The sequence below is a fragment of the Pelecanus crispus genome, chromosome 1 (assembly GCF_030463565.1).
Source record: "Pelecanus crispus isolate bPelCri1 chromosome 1, bPelCri1.pri, whole genome shotgun sequence".
Taxonomy (NCBI): Eukaryota; Metazoa; Chordata; class Aves; order Pelecaniformes; family Pelecanidae; genus Pelecanus; species Pelecanus crispus.
In genome coordinates, this window is record NC_134643.1 from 49,562,628 (window position 1) to 49,590,063 (window position 27,436).

The 27,436-nt window shown below is 34.1% G+C and overlaps 1 protein-coding gene across 11 annotated transcripts in view; it reads right to left on the bottom strand.

Annotated features, from left to right (window-relative positions):
- CEP290 (centrosomal protein 290) overlaps positions 1 to 27,436 on the bottom strand; it is a 56,303-nt gene that overhangs the window by 13,415 nt on the left and 15,452 nt on the right. For 7 of the 11 annotated variants that reach the window (XM_075708468.1, XM_075708452.1, XM_075708459.1 and 4 more), the window contains 25 exons: positions 27,346 to 27,430; positions 25,831 to 25,991; positions 25,077 to 25,241; positions 23,952 to 24,101; positions 22,848 to 22,963; positions 20,541 to 20,643; positions 18,307 to 18,537; positions 17,574 to 17,747; positions 15,901 to 16,012; positions 14,863 to 15,068; positions 12,628 to 12,779; positions 11,543 to 11,654; positions 10,321 to 10,776; positions 9,092 to 9,256; positions 8,741 to 8,848; positions 8,519 to 8,653; positions 7,584 to 7,850; positions 6,349 to 6,456; positions 5,581 to 5,780; positions 4,693 to 4,906; positions 4,353 to 4,490; positions 4,033 to 4,254; positions 3,347 to 3,472; positions 1,788 to 1,933; positions 474 to 629 (listed from right to left, as the gene is read on the bottom strand). In XM_075708468.1, coding sequence (XP_075564583.1) covers positions 474 to 629; positions 1,788 to 1,933; positions 3,347 to 3,472; positions 4,033 to 4,254; positions 4,353 to 4,490; positions 4,693 to 4,906; positions 5,581 to 5,780; positions 6,349 to 6,456; positions 7,584 to 7,850; positions 8,519 to 8,653; positions 8,741 to 8,848; positions 9,092 to 9,256; positions 10,321 to 10,776; positions 11,543 to 11,654; positions 12,628 to 12,779; positions 14,863 to 15,068; positions 15,901 to 16,012; positions 17,574 to 17,747; positions 18,307 to 18,537; positions 20,541 to 20,643; positions 22,848 to 22,963; positions 23,952 to 24,101; positions 25,077 to 25,241; positions 25,831 to 25,991; positions 27,346 to 27,430 — 4,208 coding nt within the window. The remainder of the gene's footprint in view (positions 1 to 473; positions 630 to 1,787; positions 1,934 to 3,346; positions 3,473 to 4,032; positions 4,255 to 4,352; positions 4,491 to 4,692; positions 4,907 to 5,580; positions 5,781 to 6,348; positions 6,457 to 7,583; positions 7,851 to 8,518; positions 8,654 to 8,740; positions 8,849 to 9,091; positions 9,257 to 10,320; positions 10,777 to 11,542; positions 11,655 to 12,627; positions 12,780 to 14,862; positions 15,069 to 15,900; positions 16,013 to 17,573; positions 17,748 to 18,306; positions 18,538 to 20,540; positions 20,644 to 22,847; positions 22,964 to 23,951; positions 24,102 to 25,076; positions 25,242 to 25,830; positions 25,992 to 27,345; positions 27,431 to 27,436) is intronic. The other 4 variants (XM_075708498.1, XM_075708443.1, XM_075708474.1 and 1 more) reach the window with 3 other exon arrangements.

Below are 27,436 nucleotides of genomic sequence, written 5' to 3' on the forward strand. Positions count from 1 at the left end.
TCTAAATCAGTGTTAGCCATCTACACTATTTCAACTAATCCTCATGAATCAAAAGTACTTACTTTGGAAAAAGGAATCTGCTCTTTTGAGATGTGTACAGCTTCCATTACTCAGGTACACTAGCCACTGTGATAGTGGATACGCTGATTAAGAATACACCCCCTAACTGCAGCTTAGCAGTTCCAGTAATTTTCACCAACTCTACATTGTAATTATAATTTTACACAATAGGAGCTAGATGTTTTTCATATTATTTAGCTTTTTAGAATGAACCAATGCTGCACATTCTCTGAGCGTGCACAACTGCTCCCAGTAAGTTTGCTTGTCACAGACTCAAAGAAGGATTTTTGAAATTCGCATCTGTTTTTTTCCTTGTTGAATCAGTTGGTCTAATGCAGATTATCTCTCCTTCCGCAGATTTTTTCTTGTTTACATTTTTTAGTTTTCATAGATTCTTTTAAAATGCCTCTCACCTCATGTGAGCAACTTCATTTTCTAAATCTATATTCCGTTTTCTTAGTTCTTCCAGTTCTTTTTCAGTCTCTGAGGCTCTTACTCCAACAACACGGTCAACAGTGACACCAGTAGTTTTGAGTTTCTTCTGTAGAGCAATTTTCTCTTTTTCAGTCCTGCAACATCCAGTAAATTTACATTTAAAACTTCATTCGCTAACTCGCTTTCTTTAGGAGAAAATATTTTCTGTCTTAAAGAATCCACATTTGCAATTTATTTGCTTACTGAACCACACCCCCTTTTCTGTTTAATAAGGTTACCTTATAGACAGTACAGCTTTACCAAAAAAACCCCCAAAACCCAAAAACTAAACCTGAAAAAAACAATGAACATTAAGGCAGTGTCATGCATGTCATAAGCCACTTGTTGGTCTTGCCTGTGTTTTAGGTGAAATTCATGCAAGACCTACTAAGAATAAATGCCATTTTGAAGCAGTTTCAAACCACAATTTAACAACAGCTACAATCAACATCACAGTTTCCTTTCTCTTCTGCATCTTTTATCAGTAAAACTCTGCCATTACTGTACTGAAGTAAACGTAACATTTGCAGAGGGTTTGCACATGTGTTTTTTTTAAAAGGCTTCCATCTCATAATCCTAAAACTGTCAGTACTGCTGTAGCACTACACATAACAGTAGCACAGTAACCAATCCTAGCAATCTGATTAAATAACACAGCAGTGAGAAACAGCCTGTCTTCATAAAGCTGTTATTTGTTTCAGGGGAATAACAGAATGCTATATACAAGCAGCATAACAAAGGACTTACATTAGTTTTATTCAGAGACAGTTTCTTGTAGTAAAGGTTGTTGACTTCTACAAGGCAAAAGATACTAGAGGAGTAGCCTGCTGCTTGAAAATTAACTAATCCTTTGAATCTCTATAGCAATCATAGAATCATAGAATCATAGAATCGTTTAGGTTGGAAAAGACCTTTAAGATCATCCAGTCCAACCATTAACCTACACTACCAAGTCCACTCTAAACCAATCAAGGGTAGACTAGACTAAACCATGTCCCCAAGTGCCACATCTACCCGTTTTTTAAACACTTCCAGGGATGGGGACTTCACCACCTCTCTGGGCAGCCTGTTCCAATTCTTGACCACACTTTCCATAAAGAAATTTTTCCTAATTTCCAACCTAAACCTCCCCTGGCAAATTCTAGACATCAATCTTATAAACATAACAAACTGTTATAATTATGACATGGCAAATATATTTGGATTTCCTTTATGTCATCATTTTGTAGTAAAATCTATTACAACCAACTCACTTGGTATACATTTCCTTCAGTGTATTCAACTGTTTGGCTAAAGCATCTGCTTCTTTTCCCTTTTGCCTTAGTTTGTTCCGCAATCCTTCCATTCTGATTTGCCATTTTTTACCTTCTTCCCATCTAATTATTTCCTCCTTGGAGGTCTGTGAAGCACATAAACAAATTATGTATTTCTTTTTGAATTTTTTCCTTAAATTAAAATAAGTAAACATGTTAGAAAACCAAGAATGATACATTCTTAATTCATCAATTTAAAACATGAAGTCATAGCAGGCATATATTATTTACCTTATTTACTATACAGTAAATAGCAGGCCCAGATGAATAAGTATGCTGTAGTGACTGGTGTATAAAGCTGATGCAGATTAATGCTATTACCCACTTCTTCCTTAGCTTTTAATATCCATTTTACAAAAAAGGAGTGACACATTTTATGAAATTAGAGGTGCTAGTGCAGTATATCCTTTTACTTTGAATTACACATTAGTAAAGAAGACAGATTAAAGAAAAATAAGTGTTTTTCTATGCCACTTTATAGCAGGTCTTCTGCAGCTCACCAGTTTATATGCCCCTGCTGCATAGATGTACAATTGGTCATTTTAGTTTATTTTTTCCTATGAGAAATGGAATCTCTACTTAAAGTTACAATTCAGTAACTATAAATTATACATCAGTTAAAACCTGTACCTATCTGATCACAAATGGCTACTGAAAAATCACAGTCAATATTCCTGTAAGCAATTTTTGTTTTTTTTAATTGGACTCTTCCCTTCTCCAGTTAGCCCCTGTACTTTCTTTTCTGTCTTCATTCTAAACAGTTACTGCTACTAAGGGCCAAGACAGAAAGCAAAATCTTGGAAAAAGGAAAAAAAACATGCCAAGTTTGAGAAAAGTATCTCTAGACACTAAGGAACATGTATTTAAAAAGTCTCAAATTAATTGGAAGCATAAGTGCAGTCCTAGAATAATATTTAGTATCATAAATAGTCTGAAGGTCATTATACAAGCATGCTATAATATTCCAGTATACTTTATGATTACTATGACAAGCCACCGATTAGTTACTGAAGTAGTAAAATAACAAGCAAAAAACCAAACAAAACAGCTGGTAAAATGAACACATCTCCAATCGCTCAGAACCTCTTGTATACAGAGATCACTATTGCGAAATATAATCACTTATACAGACATCATCCCTTTTAGGATTCACACTTTTGCTCCTACGTACTTCATGTTTTTATCAGTGCATTGGTTTCGCAAATGCACGTTTGACAGCACTCACACAATCAATTTCACTGCTACCTGTAAAGACTTAGTTTTCTAAGATTTGTAATGGATCTTTAATTCTACAAAAAGGGCAGGAAAACTTTATTATACCAGTACTAAGGAACAAGAGCAGTAACAAAGAGCATGGGCAACATGAAGAAGTCATGAAACTGCTTTTCTTCTGATCAAGTTTGGTTGGTTGGTTGGGTTTTTTTAGTGGCAATAGGGAGAGTTGAACTGCCTAGACCTAGGCTGATGTCTTTCAAAGTCAGGATCTAAATATCACATACCTTGTCTTCTCTTACATCTTTTTTTGCTGTTTCTTCACACTTCTTCTCAAGTTCAAACTTTTTAATTTTTTTCTGAAGTGCATCTATCAGATTTTGTTCATCAGCTTTGCTCTGAAAAATTACAAACTTTTACAAACTTAAAGTTTAATGACCACTACGTAATATTTTTCTCCACTCAAAAAATAAGGACTTTAACTCCAATTGATAGAATTAGTTTACAACCTAAATGATCTTTTTAAAATTATCTTTAAATTATTAAAGTATTGGAATGTAACTTTGCATTCTAAACTGAATAATCAGCAGCAAGTAGCTGAATTAAAGAAAAATTCAACAATCTACTGTAAATCCATTACTTTTCTTCTGAAAGGGGAAATAAGGACAGCCAGGAAGATCACAAAATTCTATTTTTCAAAGAAGCTTTGAAAGTGGTAATTCAACTCCTCAGACTCTTTCAAACATATTTCAACGAGCAAGTATTTTTCAGTCTCTTCCTTTTATTTGACATATGCTTCCAACAGCAAAAGCTAATAGCTCACATGTAACCCAGCTGATGAGCAAACATAATTTTTTTAAATCAAGAATAAGTCTTAATGCCTGCCAAAAGTACTTAATCTTTCCCCCACCAAACCAGCACATCAATGCAGAAACTTGACCAAGATCAAACATTTTTTAAAAATCACTTCTACCTGAATGCTACTGCTTAGCCTCCTAATCCGTTTCTTCAGCTCTTCATTTTCTTTTTCCATCTCATTCTTTTCTCTCAACATTTTAGCAAATGCTTTTTGTTTCCTCTGAAGCTCTTGGTTCAACTCATCCTTTTCATCAGACAAAGAACTTTCCCTGGCTTTACTTATTTTAAGGTTATCTGTAAGTTTTGTAATCTGATTATTTAATTCCTCTATCTGTGCCTACAAGAAAACAAACAAACAAACAAAACAGCAAACCCCCAAAATCAGGATTATCAACAATACAACAGTGCAATACAATGATAGCATCTAGTACTCACCATAAGCCCCTTTGTTTGTCTATCAACAATCTCCTGGACATTCATATATGCCTCTTTTTGTGATGCAGCAGAAATAATCTGCTGCTCAGCATTATCAGTCATTTCTGCTCGGAGTTCCAGAAGTGCTTTACTCAAAGCCTGTGAAAATAATAAATATAGGTTCTTTCAAGTGAAGAAGCTACTAATATGAACATTACAAAACAAGAAAAGGCAATGATGTTTTACTTATGTTATACTACGCAATTATATTCTACCTCCTGTTGTACTATACATAGAATTCTTAAGCATTAAGCAACATTAAACATTTATGGGACATAGTGATTAATTTTTGTTGACTAACTTTCTGCTGCTTCTCTTTTATGGCTAGCTGGCTCTTCAGCTGTTCCACCAGGTTTTTCAGTGTTGCTGTGGGTGCTCTATTATTTGCTTCTTTTTGGACCTCTAGTTCAGCTTTTACATTTGCTAATTCCTTCTCCATCTGAGATAACACGTTCCTCAATTCATTTGCTTCATCTTTTAGTTGTTCCACATCAACAGTGTGCTTTTCCTGAAGCCTAGTAAAAAATAAGCATGAATAGGGTACACTGTAATAATTAAGTTAGGAAACTCCAAATAAATAACATAGGGCACAATGTTATATTTTTTTATTATTGCTAAAGCAAATGACACATAGATTTTTAAACAGCAAAAAAAGACTCAACAAAGGCAGCCTCCATTTAATAAGAAAATTACTCAAGAAGATCAGCAAAATGAGATTAGAGCATTGTTCATTCTAATTCCTGGCCCTAGCAGGCAAAGAAAGCATCATACTTTTCTCCTATTTAACAGGGATTAAATTTTCATGAGCTTAAAGTTGTTAGGCACCAAGCCCAAATGGATGTATCAGCGGGACAAAAACCCAAAACACAAACTAGCAAGTATCACAGTAGCTTTAAGACAACTCTCATACCAAGACTCCTTGAATATTTCCTTTTTCACTGAGTGGCACAAACCTAACAACTGAAAGGCATTTTTCCAAGCCACAGTTTTTCAATACTAGTCCTGATGAAGGGCGACAGATTAAAAATAATTTACAATTACCAACCACAGTAACTCTTTTTAGTTTTTTCAGCCAAATCATAAATTCAGCATAAACATGTTCAATTTGATAGGCTAGTCCTGTAGCACCAATACATAATTGACTTGATCCAATCCAACTGTGACTTATGTTAACAGTCTAAAAACTTACTGGGCTCTGATAGTCTCAAACTCTTTGATTTTCATTACAGTAATTTGTTTTTGTTTCTCCAAATCAGACGATGTTTTCTTTAATTTTCCAACAAGTGAAGCAAGAGAATTATCCTGTTCTGCTACAGTTTGCTCCATTTCAGCTAAACGGAGAAAATGTTTGTTGTTGGAAAGTGATAAAGAAGTCTTTTTCACTAACTCCTGTAAAACAGAAAAAAATGCATGTGATAAACATTTTAAGCTTTAAATCAAAGGTAAGCATTAGTGATGCGTTTTAAACTCAATCCTGAATATAACCAAGCATTAATATCTAACATGTTTATTTACCGAGATGTGCTTCTTAGTCCACAGAGAAAGCAGTCACACTGGTTTGAAAAGAGCTTTGTGCGTCTAATGATCCACAGAATAACCAGTTCAATACAGGTTTCACCTTATCATAAAGTGTCATATTGAAATGGGTTAGTTTAACATAACCACAGATGGAATGAAAAGAACAGAAAACAAAATATACCTCTCCCTCCTAGAAGTCACCATAAATTAGGATGACATGAAAAATGCTCAGGTATCCTGAGGTGGTAACTTTGGTTTTTTACACTTGACTTCTAATCCATCTCTTGTGAATTCTCTCAAGAATATTCTGTATCAACCACACATTCATATTTCCTGTCATCATTACTTACTTACTTTTGACTGCAAAACTGTGCTTTTCAGCAACAATTTTAAAAATTTGGGAACAACCTCACTAATCCCACAAATACACGTAACTCACCGAAGCAGTCTGTTTGAATTTATTAAGGGAATTGTCAGTATGCAAATTTAACTTCTGGTGTAGAACTCTAAGGTCTTCCTCGTGCTTCTTTGCTGTTTCCTCTTGTTCCTGTTAGTTCAAAATAAAAATATAACTCTACTAATGCAGACTATTCCAGAAAGTCATGAAACTATAGTACCTTCATGTTGATTGCTCACTCATTGCTTAGTATTGCTCCCCAAATTTTCCTCTAATTCTGGCAGTTTTTAAAATTCTTTTCTTCTTGCTATAATCAATGATTTTTTTTTTTCCTTTTTAACACTATTGGGAAAAAAATCTACTACTGCAGTTTTAAGCTATGTAGCAAGTAGTATGGTGCAACAGGACAGAAGCTGGAGAGCAAAACAGTTGGTGTTGGTCCTCATCAACTGACTATCAATATCATAGTGATATCCATACTATGTACTTTTCAGGTCTATTTACTTTGGAATATAGTGCAATCCCATGGATTGAATGTCTGCTAGCAGACAGAGCACAGCAGGCTCATTTTTAGACTGCATCTTCTGGTTTAGTTCCAAACCAAAAAAACTTGATTTCTCCCAGAATAAATAGCTACACATGTTAACCAAAGCACACTAAGTGAAGATGATAGGAAGTCTGCTTTGGAAATGTGCTCCTGATCCAAACACACTAAAACTGATGCGTGTTTAGTCTTCAAGTACCTCTTAGACACAAGGTTTATGGCTTTAAAATATTTATGCTTTAAGGGTATAAAGAATTTAAAGTATGCTTAAATAATACAAAGTATGCTTAGATACACTGTTACGCTTTAAAATATGCTTTAATTTAAAATATGCTTTAAGAAGCACATTTTCCATAAATGCATGTCTTTCCTGTACCTTCCAAATTCACTACAAGATGCAGCCCAGATATCATTGTTGCAAGTACTGGAAAATCCCACAAATATACAATATACTGAGACCATTTCTCACAGCAGAATTTTAGTTTTCTTCCTGTCACACTAATTTAATTCCTAGACAGACATCATATACATAACGTCTTGACCGAGCAAGCCTCCTATTTTAAGAAGTTAAAAAATTCTACATGAACTTTCTACATAAAAAATTACTAATTGTCTCTGTTCTGTTACCTCTGAGATCAGAAACTTTTTAAGATTTCACTAGCAATGACACAAACAAAGAATCAACTAAAACAACTTAAGAAAGGAATAAATTTTGTGCAAAAAGTTGAACTACCTCTCTTGCTTTAGCAAGCAAACGTTGGTATTTTTTTAACACTTCCTCCTTTTGATTTAATCTTGCTTGCATATTTGCAATGGTTTGATGAGCAATTTTCATGCCATGATGGCACTCTGGATCATCTTCTTGTTTGCCTAATTCAGCCGTTATTTTCTCTCTTTCTGACGTTGCAGGTAATTGAAGTCTTAATTCATTTATAACTTTGTCTCTTGATAAAACATTTTGTTCAGCTTGCCACAGAGCAGTTTCCTTTTCTTTTAATTTCTACAATAAAAGACAATTGTTGCATTTCCAGAATTCAAACACTGCAAAAACATCTTACTTTTTAAAAAATGTACCAGAAATATTTGTCTAAATGGACTTATAAACACAAAACATTTTGTACTCCGTTCTCGCTGCATGAGATTACTATTAGATGAAAAAAGTCCCAGAATATCATTACTGTGTCTTTATGTGTTATATGCTTGGCACAAGACACTTATGCCACTCATTCTGTGCTACCAAATTAAGAAGCTGGTGTTCTTCAAATTTCTTAAGAACCACAAAGTATCTTCTGTAACAGAATTTCAATTCAGCAACCAAAGATAAAAAGATTTTGCTATTCTACTTGTTAAATTTAACGTAACACTTGCTAAATTTAACTAGCTATAGCCAACTGAATTTTGTATAGCAAGAGCATCTTACCCTATTAAATGAACTTTATAAATATTCAAAAATTTTCCCCAATAATTTGTTCCAATGGAAAAAATATTTCATTTTAGTCATGGTGTGATTGTATTATTTACATTTTCTCTGTGTTAAATACTTCTAAGGGATGGGACAGATCTCAGTGACATTTATAAAAGGATGTTTATGATATTAAAAAAAAAAAATTAAAGGGGACAGAAATACAAACTTTGTTCCTTTATATGATAATTTATACATTTAATTACCTCCTCCAGTGATTTGCAGGTTGCCCTAGTTTCCAGGATTGTTTGAATATGCTCCCGAATCTTTCTCAAAGCCAACTCAAGTTGTTGTGGGAGTGGCAAACTAGGGTCTGGAACTGATCCTGTAGCCTCTTCTAACTGCACAGAAAGATTCATATTCATGTAATCCAACAGCTCCGAAAAATGTGCTTACAAGTCTATTTTTAGTTAATTCAGTGCATGTACCTTTAGAGCTGTACTAAGTACTTCATTTTGTTGATGATCATACAGGTCTAACTGGCGCTGCAGTTCTACTTCCCTCTGGTCCCAAGCCATTTGCCTTTCTTCATGAAACTGTAACAAATGTTTGATAAAGGTGTTTTATTTATTGAAGGCAAAGGGAATTTTGTAACCAACTTAAACAGAAAAAAAAGAGATACCAAAATGTAAAATACTCAAATGTGCTATTAAAATGAATGTAAATGTGCTATTACAAATGACTATGTTAAAAATCTACTACAAAGAATCTTCTTTTTTAAAATCACTTAGTGAAATAAGGAATAGGCTGTTTTTCTAATAGCATGCAGAAATACATACCTTGTTCTGCTGTACAATTTCTTCTTCCAGATTACTGATTGTACGTTCATATTCAGAAATTATATTATGCAGATACTTCACCTCTTCCTTTTGCTTGACTAACTCTCGATTGAGTTTAAGTTCCTGTAGATGGAGTTCCTCCATCTTCATATGCCATTCAATTACCTAATAACAAATAATACACTATTATATTTACCAAGCCCACAGGCCAACTAGATGCAGCTACACTCTGACTTTGAGGCAGTATGGCACTTATCCAACTAACAGGAAGAAAGAGGTTCTGCATTTTTAAGCTTCTTCACTTCTCTTGAGTGAGGAGGCATGGCAGGAATATGAAACTGCAAGAGGAATGACTGAAAAGTGCAGCAGACAATTGGAGAGGCAACAGGTTTTCCCTACACTGACAGAAGTGCATTGCAAATAATTTTCAGATGACCTAAGCTATACCCTATGCATCTGTCCAGACTGAAAAAAAGCATGCCAGAAGTTTGGTTAACTTCTCTAAAACAGCAGAAGATTTTCAAAACCATTAAAAACCTTATGGATTCAAAAATGCACATGTACCAAGAATAACAGGCATATTTATGTCAAAATGCTCTAGAAAAATATTTGAAAACCAGCTTAAAACTAAAACATGCCAAGAGCGCTACAATGATTGGTTACATGCAAACATCTTTAGCCATGACAGATATAACCATATTATACAATACACAGTGATCTGGAAGAGAAGTGAGAAAGACTTATTCAAATTTCAAGGCAACATTGTTTACAATAGCAAACTATGATTAAGTAGAATTACACGAGTATAATAACATTTCTGACCATGCTGCCTAAATTATTGCATGGATTTGTAATGAAGATTTCAATGCAAGCTCATGGAACAAAACTTCAGAGTGTTACTCTGTGTTTAATTTCATTTCATTCATAATTTAATTCACTTTAATATAACTGAATTCATAGTTAGCCTCTACTTCCTATGCCACTTAATTGGGGATAAAAGAAAATCAGTAAATCTGATTGCGCTGAATTTTACAGGGCAAATAACTAATGGTGTATTACTTTTTTAAAATAGGAAAACAAAAAATGATAGCTGTCATGTTCCAACAAAGTGTATTTTGAAATCATTAAGTTCTACATTAAAACAGACGTTTAGGGAACAGGCTGAACTAAAACGTAGTTTAAATGCAGATCAGACAAACAAAGCTATTCAAAGTTTTAAAAGAGCAAACCTTTTGAGCTCCTCTTGTATCCTTCAATGCACTTATTAATTCTTCTAAACTTTTCAGTTTTAAGTCCATTTCTAATGCTCTGTTGTCTGCATTTCGACGCTCCTGCTGGGCGTGCTGAACTTCTTCCAGGATCTTCAGCTTGTCATTCTGTAGCTGAATCATTGTTTTAGAAAATTTTTCTTGCTGTGCTAAAGGCAGAGCACCACTAAACTGTCGCCGCAAAGACTGAACTGTCTGTTGTAGATGTTTAGCTCTATTTCTTCCTTCCAGTCGGGCATAATATAAGGCTTGCTCTTTCTCATCAAGCTTCTGCTCTAAACGTAGGTTCTGGATCTCCGTCTTCTGTAGTTTCAATTTAAGTGCCTCCAATTTGCCTAAAGCAGCAGATTCACTGCCTTGAAGGGCTATGACATGTTGATGCAGTTTTGCAATAACTGCTTTTTCATCTGACTGTGCCTAAGAACAAAATATATAGAACAAGTTTATTTTTCATATTGAATATGTTAATGCAGTGTATATGTAAATATAAACAAGCTAATTTTTTTGTATTTTATGTATTGCATGTACTTTATTCCATAGATAAGAGCAAGAATAAGCCTCTAAAACCAGCTTTTTATTTTTCCACTATTGTTTCTACAGCCACATTTTAGAAGTACACCTTTTCCAGTACTGATCTTAAAAATTGTATCTTTCCAAAATACCAGGAAATGAGGAAGAAATGTATACCTGAACTTAGATAATATGGTAACGTAAAAGCTGACAAAAGTGTTGTATTTAGGGATTCAAACCATTCTAGAACTTGAAAACAAATCCCAAGAAATTGTTTCAGCTAATAACAAAGCAATATATTAAGTCTACTGCAAATCTTCAAGATTTACAAGTGTTTGCTTGTCTTGTAAAAAACAATCAAACTTTCCTGGTATTATATTTAAATATTGACCATGAGCTATTAATCATGTAGCTAGAATAAATATTACCTAAATAGCATGGAATAAAGCTCAGGATCTGTAATAGCTGTACAGCTAGAAATGGAAAAAATGGAGAAGAGAATAATTAATGTAATATAGAACTCTTGAAAGGGTATGGCCACTACAAGGACCAGCTTGCTAAGATCCTTCTGAAATGCTTTTGCAGTTTCCTAATTCACTGTAAAATTACTTCATTTCTTCTCACGCTAGGGAAAAAAATCCAAACGGGAGTGTTAATAAAGGTTGAATTTTACCTGATAGGCTAATATTTGCATTCTAAGAGATTCCACTTCTTTATCTCTGTATTGCTGGCGTGCCTCCAGAGCTTCAACTTGCATTTTTGCTACATCAGACAGTTCTCTTAACCTTGCAGGGAAAACAAGAGTATTGCGTCACTTGAAACTGCTGAATAATGTATTAAGTTTTTCTACATAGAAGATGCTAAGAAAAGATGCCTAGTGTATTTTCTCGTATCAAAACATTTGAAGACTTTGTTCTTTTCAGCATACTCTTCTCTACTACTCAGAGTCCTTGTTATGAAAATTGTTCTGTATTGCCTCTCAACTTTTTCACAGTTCTGTAAGTTATACAGAAGTTTGCTAGCAGTAACCTACTCCAGAAAAACAATGCCATGCTTTTTACCTGAACTAAGCATCTTTGTCCTCTATTTCTCTCCCGCTTCAGGACATAAATGCTCAAAAAGTTTCATTCTGAATTCCTTTCTCTGCTTCCCCAAGTCTAATCACTCATTTTCAGTGTCAAAAATCACTGTAAATATCCCCACAGACTTTGCTGATTTAGGAATACAACAGGATTACATTATTTACTCAGAGACAACTGTCTGTATCAACATATCTAAAAAGGTCAGTTTTTCAATTTATGCATACAAAGTTGATCTCTTCTAACTAAATAACAGCCCCCCCCCCCTTTAATCTTTGAGACATCTATGACTCTCTGAAAGTAAGAATTGCTTTCCAATTTCTTTCATGAGATTTTCATACATTCAAGGGAGGTTGTGGCACAGAAAGTAAATAAACCTTAATTAGTTAGTTTAAAAATACTAGTAGCAAGTATCTAAGTGCACACTTGCCCATGACTATCCAGGCCAGCACTTAACTCCTTGTTCAAATCAAAACGAAGCAAATTACTTTCTTTATAGTCATGAATTAAATGCTTCATTTTCAATTCCAACTTTGGCATATATAAATGCCAAAAAAATTAGGCGTTGAAAATTATCTGTTAGTAATACATAAGTAGTGTATTACATAAGCCTATATAGCCTAAATTTGTGCATGCTTCCAAACATACTGAATTTGAAATGTGTTACTTCAGTGCTTACTTTGATACTTCAATCTTGAGCTCCATCTCACGCTTCTCTAGGTCCATGATTTGTCGTCTGTCTGCATCACTTACTGCCTTAGTTACACTCTTTGACAGTTCATCTCTTAACTCCTGTTCCACTTTCTGTGCTTCAAGGTTGATATTGGTGAGCTTAAAAAAAATACAAAACCAGAAACAAACAAAATGGTATCCTAAGCACACAACCGCTCCCAGCCCTGCAAAGAAAAAGCAGTGCCAAAAGTATCTTTTCTTTTTTAGTCATTACAAAACACTGTTCAGCTGTGTTCAAAAAACAATTTCCTCTCTCTCTGCTTAAATGACTTTTTGTTTGCAGCATTGCATACACATAGGAACAGATACACAGGTAGGCACAGAAGAGGATTCTAAATTAAACACAATTTTTATTAGGGAATTTTCTTAAAACCATTACTGCAATAACTCTTAAACTAAAATAAGAAAAAAAGAAAAAAGTTAGTAAGACTGTGAACTCTTTAGGAAATGAACAATCTTACTTATATATTTATATACTGTCTAGTATACTGGGATTGGTAACACAAATACAGGTTATAAGTGCCAAGACTCACAATAGCATAGTTCTAAAAAGAACTTTCATAATTAAACAGCGTGATTTTTCAAGATGACTATTACATACCAGTAACCAATGTTTCAATTCAAACCAAAGAGCATTAAGAAAAGATAGATATCCAAAAAGCACTGGGCAACATAGAGAAGCCTCAATTAATTTAGTAAATACAGTTTTGGCAGATGAATCTGATACCACTCCGTAATAAAATAACTGATTTCCTAAATAAACAAACAAACAAAAGTGTGGTGTATCTTCTTACCTGCACTTCACATATTTAAGGCAGTACTATCTGGAAAACTAACAGTCGCGTTGAAGTAAATTTATGAGTTTAGAAGGAGACTTCTCATTATCAGTTCTTAAACTGGTATCACTTACAACTTTCATTAATTGCTGTCCTTGCCTCCTTCTCCCCCCCCACCTCTCATGCTCGCTTGCTCGCTCTCACTCAAAAGGCAGTGACAACAGCAGTATATGAAACACATAATGTATGTCCTGGAGCTACAGAAATAAGGGAGTAAGGGGTGCACAGAGGAACTAGTAAGAAAAAATTGTGGCATTAGGAGTTCATCAACTCAAAATGAAGGAAGACCAGCAGACCTAAATGTATTGCAAGACAGATAATAATATATGCAAAAGAGAAAAAGGGAAATGTGATCCTAGGGTGCATCACCTGAGGTATTTCTTAATGAAATAAATTAAGTCATGTCATCAGAAAAGGCTTTAACAATACAGCTGCTGAGAAGCTTTCTATGCTTCAGTTACTCCATGTCCCAAATTAATTCAAATCAAAACAGTGTAGCAAACACTACTAAAAAAACAGAGAAATGGGGAGTCCAGATAACAGCAATCTAATATAGCTAAGCTAAAGTCTAGCAAAGCAGAAGGAGGGGGAAATGAATACAATCTATCAACATTCCTGTCAACATAATGATTCTTTTTCTTCCCTTGTGTTTAAATTATAGGCCAGTACTGGCACAAGAGCAAATGCATACAACTGCCCATAAATAAATTTAGTCTGGAAATTATAATAAAGTCTCCTACTATTAAATAATGAATTTATGGAACAAACTTCAAATATGAATAGCGGGGACAAAAAATCTAACAAGATCAAGACTGATATGACAGGAATACTAAGGATCACCAGCTTCAACGCCACATGACTTCTATTCTATTCCTGTATTACAGATAATGTTTGGCACATGACAGAGGACATAGCCAGTCTGTAACAGAATCATGACACTATCATTTGCAAAACGGATGCAAAGGTCTAACATCTTCTGAATCATTAGTAATTAAGGGAAAATTAGCAGAAAAGGGATCATATGAATTAGACACAAGAAATAACAGGTCAAGAACAGACTTTTTTCTAGCAGTCTGCTGAAAAACTAGCAAACTATCTGTCAAGATGCTCATCATGTGTTTTACAGAGATTAACTAATGTTTGAAACAAATTACTGACAAATTAATTAATTATGTTTTTTACAAATGTCCTGTGCATGCAAAATTGCAGCTCTTAATGGCAGCTATATTTTGCACCATAAGCTTATTTCCCAGTCGTGATACAAAATAGATTAATCCTTTCTGAAACGCTCAAAAATATGCTTTTAAGATGTGTCAGATTATGTTGTTAAACCTCAACAAATTTACCTCAGCAAATTTTGTTTCCAATTCAAAATTACGTTCTTCTATTTGCTTTACAGTGTTCCTTAAATGTTCATACATTCGTTGCGAATGTTCTGCTCTCTGTCTTTCATTTAGTTCCTTCATTTCCAACGTTGTGATTTTCTTAGAAATGGACAAAATCTCACTGTTGGTTATTGCTTTTGCGGCCTTGTCCATGGCATTGTCATCCCCTACATTAAAAAATATTTAAATTAGGGAATATACAAGCTGATTGAACTATGAAAATTATTTGCACCAGGAAACAGAGCATGAATTTTGCTTTATCTCTGTCAGATAAACTTTATCAAAACACTTGTATTATTTTTTAAACTGCAGGCTTGGTTATCTTGCCTTATTACATGTTTGAAAGGTATGTATTTGAATAAAATATTATTATCAGTTATAAATGGGTATATCTGCAATCATGGTTATTGAGACTGATAACTATTTCCAATGTAGCCTTTCACTTTATCCTTAATTCACCTGGTAAATCTTCAGGAAATTTAACTTAAAATCTGTAAAACAAATAGATGTGGATGAATTCTTCTTGAATAATGGGAATGTATAGTGTATACAAAGAAGCCCCAGCTATCGAGAAAAAATATTTTGTTAGAGAGCATGAAACCAGGAAAAAGAAATCGTTTTCCTGACAACCTATGAAGCACTTTGACAATCAAGTTAGAACACATTGCACCTTATTAAAAAAAAAAAAAAAAAATCAGGTGATGTTGCTTTACAAGTTCAAGCTTTTAAACCCTTTACCCAGTAACCCAAGAAAAGTCAATGTGGAACAGCTACCAGAGGAAGATACCAAACTTGGTTTTAGTCAAATAGATAAGTAAAATTAAGTAAACAAGAAAATTCACAAAAAAAAAATTAAGACCATTAATGAAAGATACAAAATAGTTTTGACTTTGTTGTTATTGTTTTAAGATACATCAATTTTAAAACATTTTAAAATATTACTTTTACACAGGACATACCGTTTGACTTTTAATTTTGCAATGTAACTTTCATACTTGCCCAGTTTAGTCATCTGTTCCCAAGCCTGTTCTACAGTGTGAAGTTTCTCTTTCGTGATCTCCAGTTCCTTATTCAATAAATTTATCTGTGCTTTCAAGGATTCATTCTCACGCTGTATGACAAAAAGGTTGCAACATAACAGCAAACTATTTAACTGTAGCAGACTTCACGTTTTGTATCTATAAAATCTTTTAAATTAACAGATTTTACCTATGCACAATCCATAATCTACATATACAGCAACAGAAGAGTAAGTTTCCTCCTAAGCGTAAAAATCCTAGTCTTTGCTCTCTATGTTGTATCTTACTGTCAACTAGTATGACTGTGAACATTCATCATCAGTGACTGATTCCTAGAGCGTCTAGAATTAGATGAATAAATCTATGTTTGTCATACTAAACACACCATTAACAGTGGGAAAGAAAGAAGTACTTCTGGAGGTTATTTCATCCTGCACAGGATATTTCATCTTGCACACAAATATGTGTTTGAGACAGATCATGTGCTTCTTTTAGCTCTTTTAGGCATCTAATATGATGCCAAACATTAGTTTTGTAAATGTTCCTTCACTCCTCCAAATAGAAACACATATTTCCATATTAACCAGTAAAACAAATGGAATGCTTCATATTAATTTTCAATTTCTAATTTTCTAAACACATTTTTCGTTTGCTATTGATAAATGATTCTCAAGCTCTGTGAAATTGCTGAAATAGGCAATGCAAGTTTTCATACACACAAAATTTCATAAAATACAGAAGGAATCATTCATTCTTTACCTAACACAAATGCCTGTTATAATGCCTGTTAATACCTGTTCCCAAGCAGACAAATTTAATAGTTCTGTAAGTTGACCCACCACATGTATTTCACCCTTGTCAACCACAGAAACCCAACAGACAAGAACATGACATGAGTTTTAACTACTTGTTAAACTACTACTTTCTTGGACTGCTATTTCTGACATGAATGAAGAGTGGGAGGTAGTAACATATCTTTGAAGCCAGCTTCACAGTTCTTGGAAAGAAGTTCCCTTCTACTTGAGAATAAAAGTTCAAAGGAATAGTTACGTATTTGCAGTCCCTATGACATTTTGCAAACACATTGTGAACAATCTTTGGTTATTTACTTTTTAATTGAAGTAAAATTCCAAAGTTTTACTGCCTTTTGGAACTGAACATTTCATTCTTGTAAGTCAGGCATTAGTAAGAGCACTTACTTTGAGAGAAATCTTTGAAAGTGTTTACACTCATTCTACTTTCCTTATGACTTTCAAAACTGAGGATGATAGCAAATATTCCTTCTGCCAGCTTGTTTTGGTAATGAAAGAACTAAAAAAACCTTGTGAGGGAACAGACCCAGAGCTTAACTTAAAAAGCAAACAAACAAAGGAAAAAAGCCATTGAAATTGTATACCCATTTGAAATAAAACCTGGGACTTTGTGTATGTTTCTTAATCCACTGAAAAATATCAGGTAAGCAAATTAAAATTCAATAGCAACAGTTAAGACTGGCTCCAACATCTCATACCCAGTACGGAATTGTTATAACCAGCAGTTCTAGCGTTGGGACTTCTGTTCTATCTTTCTATTAAGTGAGAACAAAACCCAATGCAGAATGAATGTATAAAGAGTTTTTTTTCCCTTAGGGTTCAAACACAATGCAAACATTACCTCCATGTGTTCCATGTTCGTTGTCCGTTGGACGAGCAAATTATCTTTTTGTAACATATCTCTGTATTTAGCAGTTAATGCATTATACTGCTTATTAGCCAGGTCTAGCTCAGACAATGGCACACTACCATCCAACATTTTTTGCAGAGCTGCAATCTTAAAGCTAGCCATTTCCTATGAAAATAATCAAGACAATGGGTTACTAAGGTCTGCTAGATCTTTAAACAGAAAAAAATCAAATTACTCCACAGAAAAAGAATACCACTTCATATAATGCTTTAGAACATGATATTGGTTTACTTTACTAAATTACTGTCCATCTTTATAAATTGCTTGCAATAAACATACACAAAATTTCTCTGGTATACCAACTCTCTGGGCAGTTTTATCAATAATTGCCTCTCAATCATAAGACACTATCAAAAACATATTTCATAAAGATGAGTTAATACAGGCCCTACCAGCCCGCAAGGCCAAAAAGTAAGATTTGGTTTCATATGACATTTTCAATAAAAAGAACTTGTTGAAGCAACTTCAGAAGGGGAAAATGGAGAGGTTTCATATTATGATGCTTATTTAAATACAAATAATGTTTTGACAAAATGTATAACAGCATTTTACAAGCATTTGGGTAATGCATTCAAGAAACGAGTACTGCCGCTATTTAAAAAAAGTGTATTTATTATCAAATTGTAAAAGTAAAAATGTGTACTATTACTACTATAAACTATACCTTGAATCGTTGCAAGTTTCCAATCTTCCCTATAACTGCAGTCTCCATATGTGTTATTTCACCCTTTAGTTTCTCATTTTCTTTTCTAAGATGCCGTTCCATTTCAAGTACAGTGGTATACTGCCTTGTTAGTGACCTTTCATTAACTCGTAAAACAGTTATTTTTCTGTTGTTTTCTGCAAGTACTTTTTTTGTTTCATCAGGATCCAGCTGAAGTGCACTGAGTAAATTCTGTAAAATAATTTTTTTAACAAGAGTTTTGTACAGAAATATAATAAAACTCAACTACGCAGACAAGCTTTCTTGTACATTTTTTAATCTAGGTGTAAAAATTCCATTAATCTGCCTGAAGGAATTTCTTTTTGCTAATCACACACACTCAATATGCATAAGCATACAATATTCTATTATAAGAAAAGAAAAAAATTAAATCTTCAAAATCATCAGTTTCTGAGGAATAGAAGCGAAATACATCTGACTAATTGGAATTTTAGTTAATGCTGACATTTTCAAAAGTTAGAACAAAAGTAATTCTCTGCATACATTGTCATCAGTCTTCCTCCCTTTTACTAGAATAAAAACAAATGTATTGGAACAATTTTCTAAACCAAACAGAATACTTGTGGTTCCTAACAAACACTAATAACGTCCTACTTTGAGGACCAAACCAGTACTTGTAAAGTAACCACAGGACCCGTCCTATGGAAACATGCATGTGTTTGCATGTATGTGTGCACACATGTGTTTGCATGCATGTGTAAATCCAAGGCGGGGTGGGGCAGACGGGGGAACTACAGCGACTCAGGTCACAGAAGGCATGTGAGCTTTAGCTTTGCTGTCACACACATCAGCTTGCCAAGGAGACAGGCAGTAGAAACCAGAGCTGTAAAATCCCAGATTCCTATAAGCCTAATGAAGAGTGAGCAGGTAGCTAGAAAAAATTCCTGAGTCCTGGAAGCCTGAAGCCATGAAAAAAAATCTAGTTCTATGACAACTGGCAAAGATCTGGCTTTTCTGATCAAGAAGCCTGTTTTTCTTAAGATTTTAAGAACAAGCAACGCATTTTCATTGATGATTCACAGTGAATTAATTTCAGAGAAATGTTTAATCTGAAAATGTTCACCTAATTCTAATCAAAATTACATACTAACAAAAAAATACTGAATAATAGTACGTATTTCATATCTTTGGATGTGTTTCTGGAAACAAAAGCTATTGGGAAACAGTAATTTCTTAAAAGATCTCAGCAATACTTTGATAGCAACACTAACATCATTAAACTCCATTATATTTTCAAGACATTTAAAAAAACAAATCCCAGAAATGTCTTAATCCTGTTACAATCTACTCCTGTGACTCTGGAAATGCAGAATAAGACACTGAACAAATTAAGTAAGATAGCACACCACTGACCATCAACCAGATTGAACAGTAACCATAAAATTAGAGACTTGAAATAAAGAACTAGTCAGCTTGAAAATTAGTATAAAAGAAGCATGCAAACTTCTAACAGCGGGGGCAGAGAGAGTTACAATGCAGCACTCATAACCTAGTTCAGCTTCAGAAGTTTCCCCACTGTCCCTGCATCCTCTGGTCAGATGGGAGTGCCTCCTCCCTGCTGGACACCATGAGCCGTGGCATGCCAGCTAAGGGACTGGTGGTACAGTAAGTAGGGACCCACACCTCGGGTGTGTGTATGTGACCTTGTGGGGTGCTTTCTCACCAGTGCATGGACTAGCAGACTGCAGGGAGATGCACGGGTACAGGTAAGACCAGAGCACCCCCACACGTACACAGCATCCTGGAGCACACACGAGGTTTGTGCACACAGTGAACCTGTACTTGCAGGATAGCATGCGCGTGCTGGTAACCTGAAGGGGCCAGGGAGTGAATATAACTGTGTGAATGTGGATGTGTGGGATGGAAAATATTTGGGATTGATTCCTGAATGGTGCTTAGATATTTTTAGGTCTATAGTAACATTTTGTATGTGCCTTAATATTGTGATTTATCTTCTGTGCTGTTGATACTGATACTGAATGTATAGTTTACTGATTGCTAGTTATTTACATTCCACTAATAAATCAGTAAACCACTTCCCTTCCCATTTGATTTGAATTGCACAGTTTTTCCCTGCAACATTTACCCCATTTAACAAATGACATTATTGTATTGAAACTTCTGTTCTATGTATTAAAACCTTTTTGAAAAATGAAAGCAACAAAATTACTTACAGAATACGCCTTTATTTTCGTAGCATCCTGTTCTTTTTGCTCTTCTAGCTTTCTCTTTTCCTCTTTCATATGTTCTGATTCTTTCTGCCAACTTTCCTTTTGACTAAAACAGTAATCAAATATTTTTATTTAGAATGATGAAAGAGTTGATGATTTTTAAAACTGTAACTAAAACAGCAACCCTGAAATATTGGAAACCAAGATACTTATTTTTAGCAGTAATGTAATTCAAAAAAGATATTATAAATTGTAGATGGATTACTGAAGAACTATCTCCTCTGTTTAGCTGGTTTAATGATTAAAATAATTCTTAAGTTAAAGTGTCTTATCTCTTCTTCACATATGTACTATACTTACTCCCCAAAAATATACACACATGGGATTTAATCTGCTTTAAATTACACACTTTCATTTCAAATTAATTGCTTCCTTGCATGTCTCCATAAAAATAGGCGAAGTTTAAAACTTTGCAAATAAAAACATTTCCACTTTAATACCTCTCTGGAAACTCCAGCTGTCCCTTTTATAGGAAGGGAGACAAAAATCACACTACTGGCACTTACCATGCTGTGAGCCTGGAAATGGGCCTTTTCTTTTTGAAGCAGACTAGGCCCAGCAGATTTCAGCAGGTATTCACAATTGTGCCCAATAATTTGGCTGATAAGATTTACAGCTAGATAAAATGGTTTGGCAAAGAATCAATGACTCTTTCCATAACTGCTTCCTTTGCATGAAACACTTGCATATTCATTAGCTAAGAGAAACAACTTGCAAGGGGAACAAGTCTTCTGCAGTTCCTGAGAGACAGAATACCTAAGCTAATTTTGAGTATTTTCAATTAATCATACAGAAAGGTACAGTATCATAAGGAAAAGATTACTCGCTCATCCTCTGAGAATTCCGCACAGCCTAGTAGTTGGCTTTTTCTTTAGAAGATGTCAGTGCAAATTTCCCTCAGGAAGTGGACAGAATTAAACCCAGGTTTCCCATATCCAAATTCTGCGTTAGAGGCCAGACTTCTAAACAAAAGGGTAGGCAATAGCTGTAATAGTTACTCAATTTTTTCAATGGTTTTGCAAATCATTCCTTTGATTATGTTAATTTTATTTGAGATGCATAAAGGACATAATTTCCCACCCTAGTTTTTCCATTTCAGTGAAAACCAAACAAAACCATAAAAAGATTCAGCTTTGCTTTGGCCCAAACTACACTTCTCTATCCACTTCTCTTTATTTATTTGGAAACAAAAAAGACTATGAACTGTTTATATATGTCTAATAAGGAATTCCTATAGACTGTATAGGATAGTTTAGGCTAGTTTAAACAAATAATCAAGGGTACTTCAAAAGTAGTATTTTCTCTTCAAAGAAGATCTTAGTTTCTTCTACAATGGAAGAAAATGGGGGAAAAGGAAATAAAATGCTTTGAACGCGAGTCTTTATAGGATGCCAAGTCAAAGAATCTCCTCCCCTAACTTCAATCTGTAACAGGTTTGGAGAAGGAGCCTTGAATCATCATCTTGTCCCTGTCATTGGAAATTCTAATCTAGTAGTAAATGAGGCAGTATATTATAGCCTTTAGTATTTTCAAAAAGCTATAGCTTTAATGCCTCAAACAGAGATAATGTTGTCTGTGAAGTCTTAACAGATTCAAAGAACAAACAGAAGGTCCTAAAAGATAACACAACCTTATTCCACAAGCCGTCCAGCGTTCATTCCAATCCAAAGATAGAGAGGACACAACTAACAGTCTGCTAATTGAAGAACCCAAATCACTATATTCATCCCTATGCTCCTAACAGATGACAATCCTTTTTCTGACCAGAAGAAGAATTTTATAGAAATTAGATTCAGTGAAGCATATAAAGGAACTAAGAGTCTGAAAGAAAAACAACTATGAAGTCCTGATGATCTGAAATTTTGAAACAGAGATCTCTGACTGTATTTGGATAACAGGGGTTTTTTTCCCCCTCAGAAAAACTGTTAGGACCCACACTTGAAAGCAAAAGAAAATGAGACTGAAGAGTCCATAACACCAGGTCCTAATAAGATACAAATATTGGATGCAGAAAGCACAATGTAATCCTCATTATAAAGTATACAATACAAAAAGAGTCAAGCAGAAAGTGTTTTTGTGAGAGTCTTCTGGACCTTTACAGTACAAAAGAATATATACGGAGTCCATACCTAAGAGTAGCAGCATTTATGACGTTAATCAAAGAACTACTTCAACACAGCAAATCCTGTATTCAAAATTATTAAACATTTAGATAGTTGAACTTTCGTAATTCAGAAAAGAGAACAATACCTTTGATATTCTTTATACAGCAAGCCTTGTTGATGACGGATTACTGCAAATTTTCGCTTGTAGTCCTCTACTGCATCTTCTAATTGTTTAAGTAACTGTTCTTTATTTTCCAGTTCCTAATGATTATTTTCCAAATAAAAATATTGAAGTGATTAACATAGGTTTTAAACATGAAAGGATTAATCAAAATGCCAGTTCTCCCTTGTGTTTTTCATGAGATGCTTCTGTCATGAACTGTGTGAACTGCAGACATGAAATGTCTATTTCCTTTAGAAGCAACAGATGAAAAAAAGTCCAAACTTTGGCATTCATATTAATAGGTGTGAAATAGTGCATAATTGCACTGTGGATTACAGCCCTCAAAGTTCAAAACACCATGGCATGTTGCTAGCCCAAAAAGAATACTAACTGAATGTCTAACTGGAAAGCGATGTTTTCTTCTCATGTTCCCAAATACTCTTCTACTTTATAATCACATACAGTTGAAAAATATTCTCTAATCAACAAAAGTAAAGTGATCAAAGACAGAACAAAATAATTTAATAATAATAAAAAGGTAAGTTCTTTTTACTCCAATTCTCAAAGAGTCAATTCTTTACTATATTCTTGTCTGCTATGCTTCCCATGGGAATCACTGGCTTCAATTTCAATGTATTTATGCCTCTTTTTACAAATCTTGACATATTTTTGACAAATAATGGAATGACAATTCATATGGTAAATATGCTGTATAGAGAAAAACTGTTCAGAGTAGGATTTGCACATGCAGACTCAGGTGTGGAATCCATACAGCAGTAAGAGAGAATTTCTCATAGAAAGAGTGCAACTGCAGAAGTAGAAAGAAGAGTGGGCAAATATTTAGATCAAAATTCAGATTTAAAACAAAAAAATCCGAATTATTGTCCAAAATTGAATTAAATATTACCTTCCAGGTTTACAACATAGCAAAATACTTACAGCTTTAAAAAAAACAGAATAGCCCAAAGAGTTTACTGGATGTCAGAACTTGAAAATAATTTTGGAGAGTTCTCCCATGGTACTAGATTTTGGAGGAATTAGCTATATATTACAAATATTCTTGATATCAAGGAGTAAATGAGCTACCTGGATAAGATGTATTAAATATTCATTCAGAGAATTAATCATATTAACACTTGAAGGAACTATTCCTTCTGGAAGATTCACTGTTCGGAAGACAATATTGGCACCTTCTGACTGACGTAATACGCAAATTTCATTTTCCAGTTGTGCAATCTAAAGAAAAACAAAAACATAACTCTTGCTATTCAATTAAAAAAAATCACTGATGGAAAATATATTGTTTTCCTGTGCTACATCAGTTGTCATTAACAACCTAATTCACCTGACATATTCAAAAGCATTCAAACACTCTTTAAAGCAACTTTTTAAAACTGGTGTGATTCCATAAATCATTACATGCATAATATCTTAAGCCAAGTTTATCAAATGACTCCAGCAATCAGGGCAGCTTCACATATCTAAGGGTTCACCATAGTTTTATTCCAAATTCCTTAAAACACAGTGTATTTCTCTCCCTTTTAAAAAGGTGAAGTTTTGGATACAATTACTGCAGTGGTTATTTGATGGTTTATTCTAAACAAATCTTTGCCTTTTCATTTAACTTCTTAAAAGCTCTCTGGTTCTCTACTCCAGCAGTACATAAAACACTATTCTAGAATATTAGTTACTGGCAAATCTTTTTGCATCACCAAAGCTGTTCTACAAGGCAAATTTAAGTTTGGGTTCTTGTAAGATAATATTCCATTCCTCATTCCTGCCTTGGAAGAAGCATTCCACAGAATCAGTTGTACAACTTGCAACAAGATACAAGATTTTAGAGAACAATTCATCATTTTAAAACACTTAATCTCCATTACTTATTTATAAATAACAAATGCAAGACTACTGGCTTTTTGAAGAAAGAAATCTGTGAGCTTTTTGGCGCACAGCTCTCCTCAAAAGACAGGCATGCTTGGTGTTTAACATGATAGGATATTCCAAGGATAAAGTAACATTAAGAAGAGTAAGATTTGAGCTTAAAATGGACACATTGGTAGATCCAATACATAAATTTAATTAAGATATGTATAATTACAGTGTTCATACAAGATAAATTCAGCATCTTACAGATTGTGTGGTTTTGTTCTAAATTATCAGAGCAGCCACTTTTCCAAGTACAAAATAAATTGTATAACATAAATTTTATACCTTTTCATTTGCATTTGCCAGCTGATTGGAGAAATTTGTTGCCTCCTTCTGAGTCTCTTTCAGTTCCTGTCTTAATTCTTCATTTCGTCCTGTAAGCTGGTCAACCTGAGCTTTCAAGTGCACACTAGCATCAAAGATTCCCTCTGAATTCTTTGACTCCATTGCCTAATGCAGTAAACATTTAATTAACAAAACAGAGAAAAAGTGCAGAAAAGCTTTGTTTTTTCATAATAAACTGGAGCTCTCAAGTTTAGACTACATGAAATTAGCAAAAAGCATGAAATTTTAACGTTTTAAAATCTACTTAGTTTCCTAATGGTATATTTGCCATAGACTGTGATTTAAATTGTTAAATTTTCCTATAAAAACACTGATTTTCTTGGTAAGATGTTTGAATACAGAATTTTTCTTGAACATTTTTCTTAAACATTTCCTGCAGGTCCCACAGAGGTAAAAGACATGCAAACGAACTTTTACCTAAGCTGTATGACTGGGACAATAAACTTGCCAAAAACAGTTTTATGCTATCCAGCTTAAGATTTTTTTAAAAAATTTTTATTGGCAATCTCTTGTTGCTGTATATTTTTCATTTACATTTTTAAAGAGGTAACACACTATGTATTCCCGCTTGTAACTAAGGAAGTATATGCATAAGGAAGCTACTATTTAATTATATAATAACCCAAAAATTGAGGAGGAAAAAAAAGCCCGTCAGTCTTATAAAGCTAAATAATACTTCAGAAAGCAAGCTTACGTTAACTAAACGATCCAGACTAGGGATTATTAAGGCTGTTTCATCTCCCTTCACACTAGGATCCTTCTGCATGTCCTTGACAGCTTGCAATATTTCTTTCATTCCTTGTTCAAGTTGTTCATTCTCTTCTGATAATTCTTTTACTGTAATACAAATTGGGTCTAAAAGCACTGAAAAAACGAGCTAAGGTTTCCTAGAACATTTCATCATAATACATATTGATTTGATATATAAAAAGACTGTTCATATTATATATAGACATAACCAATTAGGAAGGTAAAAGTAGACCTGCTAGGAACATCCAGAGTGTGTATTTTGCTGGAGAAATACCAACAAAACGATAATGAAATGCTTCATGGGAACACATTTGACTTTATTGAACCTTCCAGTCTTCAATGTTTCCTGCCACTTTTTTCACTTTAGTAGCCTGTCTGACTGGCTTTCACAAATCCAGAAACGTGACTATCTTGGAAATGTTTGGGTGTAACAATGAAGTATATAGGAATTGCCTGAATTCCTGCTGCAGACTGGGAAAACACAACATTTAAATTATTTGGCTGTAATAAGGACTCTCAAGACATACAGGTTTACTGCCACCATTAGTCTCTCAGTGGAATTCCAGAGTTTCCACCCCAGAGCAAGAAGTCTGGAAACTCTAAAAATAACAACAAACCTGTCAGGACATTCTCTGCATTTTAACAATATGGCTAACTGTTCCGAAGACCCAGGAGTGAACTGCAAAATTTGGAGCAGTTTGAGCAGTTTCACCAAGTCTATTTTGAAAAGTCAAAAAGAATTTTTAGAATTCACATTCTCTTGGAAAAAATTAAGATTCTTGTCTAGAGAAATTAGCATTATTTTTATTTCAGAGTTTGCAATCAGTGCACTTCAGTTAACATACATATACACGTAAGCAGCAAGTGGGTTAAATTCCTCAACGCTTCCTTGGAGCCAGAAAAGCACTACAACTACAGAAGTAAATTGTGTAATTGTTGTAACTGGGATCACCCACAGACTTAAAGCCCTTATTACGTCTGATTCAGGAAGGAAAAACATGAGAGATCCTAGTTTAATATATTTAGTATGAATAAACTATGTTTTATGTACCATCACTAATTTAAGTTTAAAATTAGCAACACTATATAGGTATTTATACACACACACATAAAGATATACACTAATATAAACACAAGTCATTAATGAGAATAATAGAAATTCAAATTCGATAAATCCCATTTACACTCATTGTTTTGTAATCATTGTGTTCACACCTGAACCAATTCACAACCATAATTTCCACAGTTCAGAAGTATATCAGAATGACTATATAATAACCTTCTATGTACACAGCAAATTCAATCATTGTGAAAGGTACCAAAGTAAACTGCATTTAAAACAGAAGCTGTAAAGTCAGGTATTTCTGGTCGCAATCACAGAAACAGAACAACTCAAATAAGCAAACTACCTCCAGGTACCTGATAATATTCCCCAGTTTTAAAACAGGTTGCAACTTACATTTAGACTGAAATTTGGCTATTACAGTCCTGTTCTTCTCCAAATCTCTCTCTCTCACACTTAATTCATTTGCAAGATACTCATTCTACAG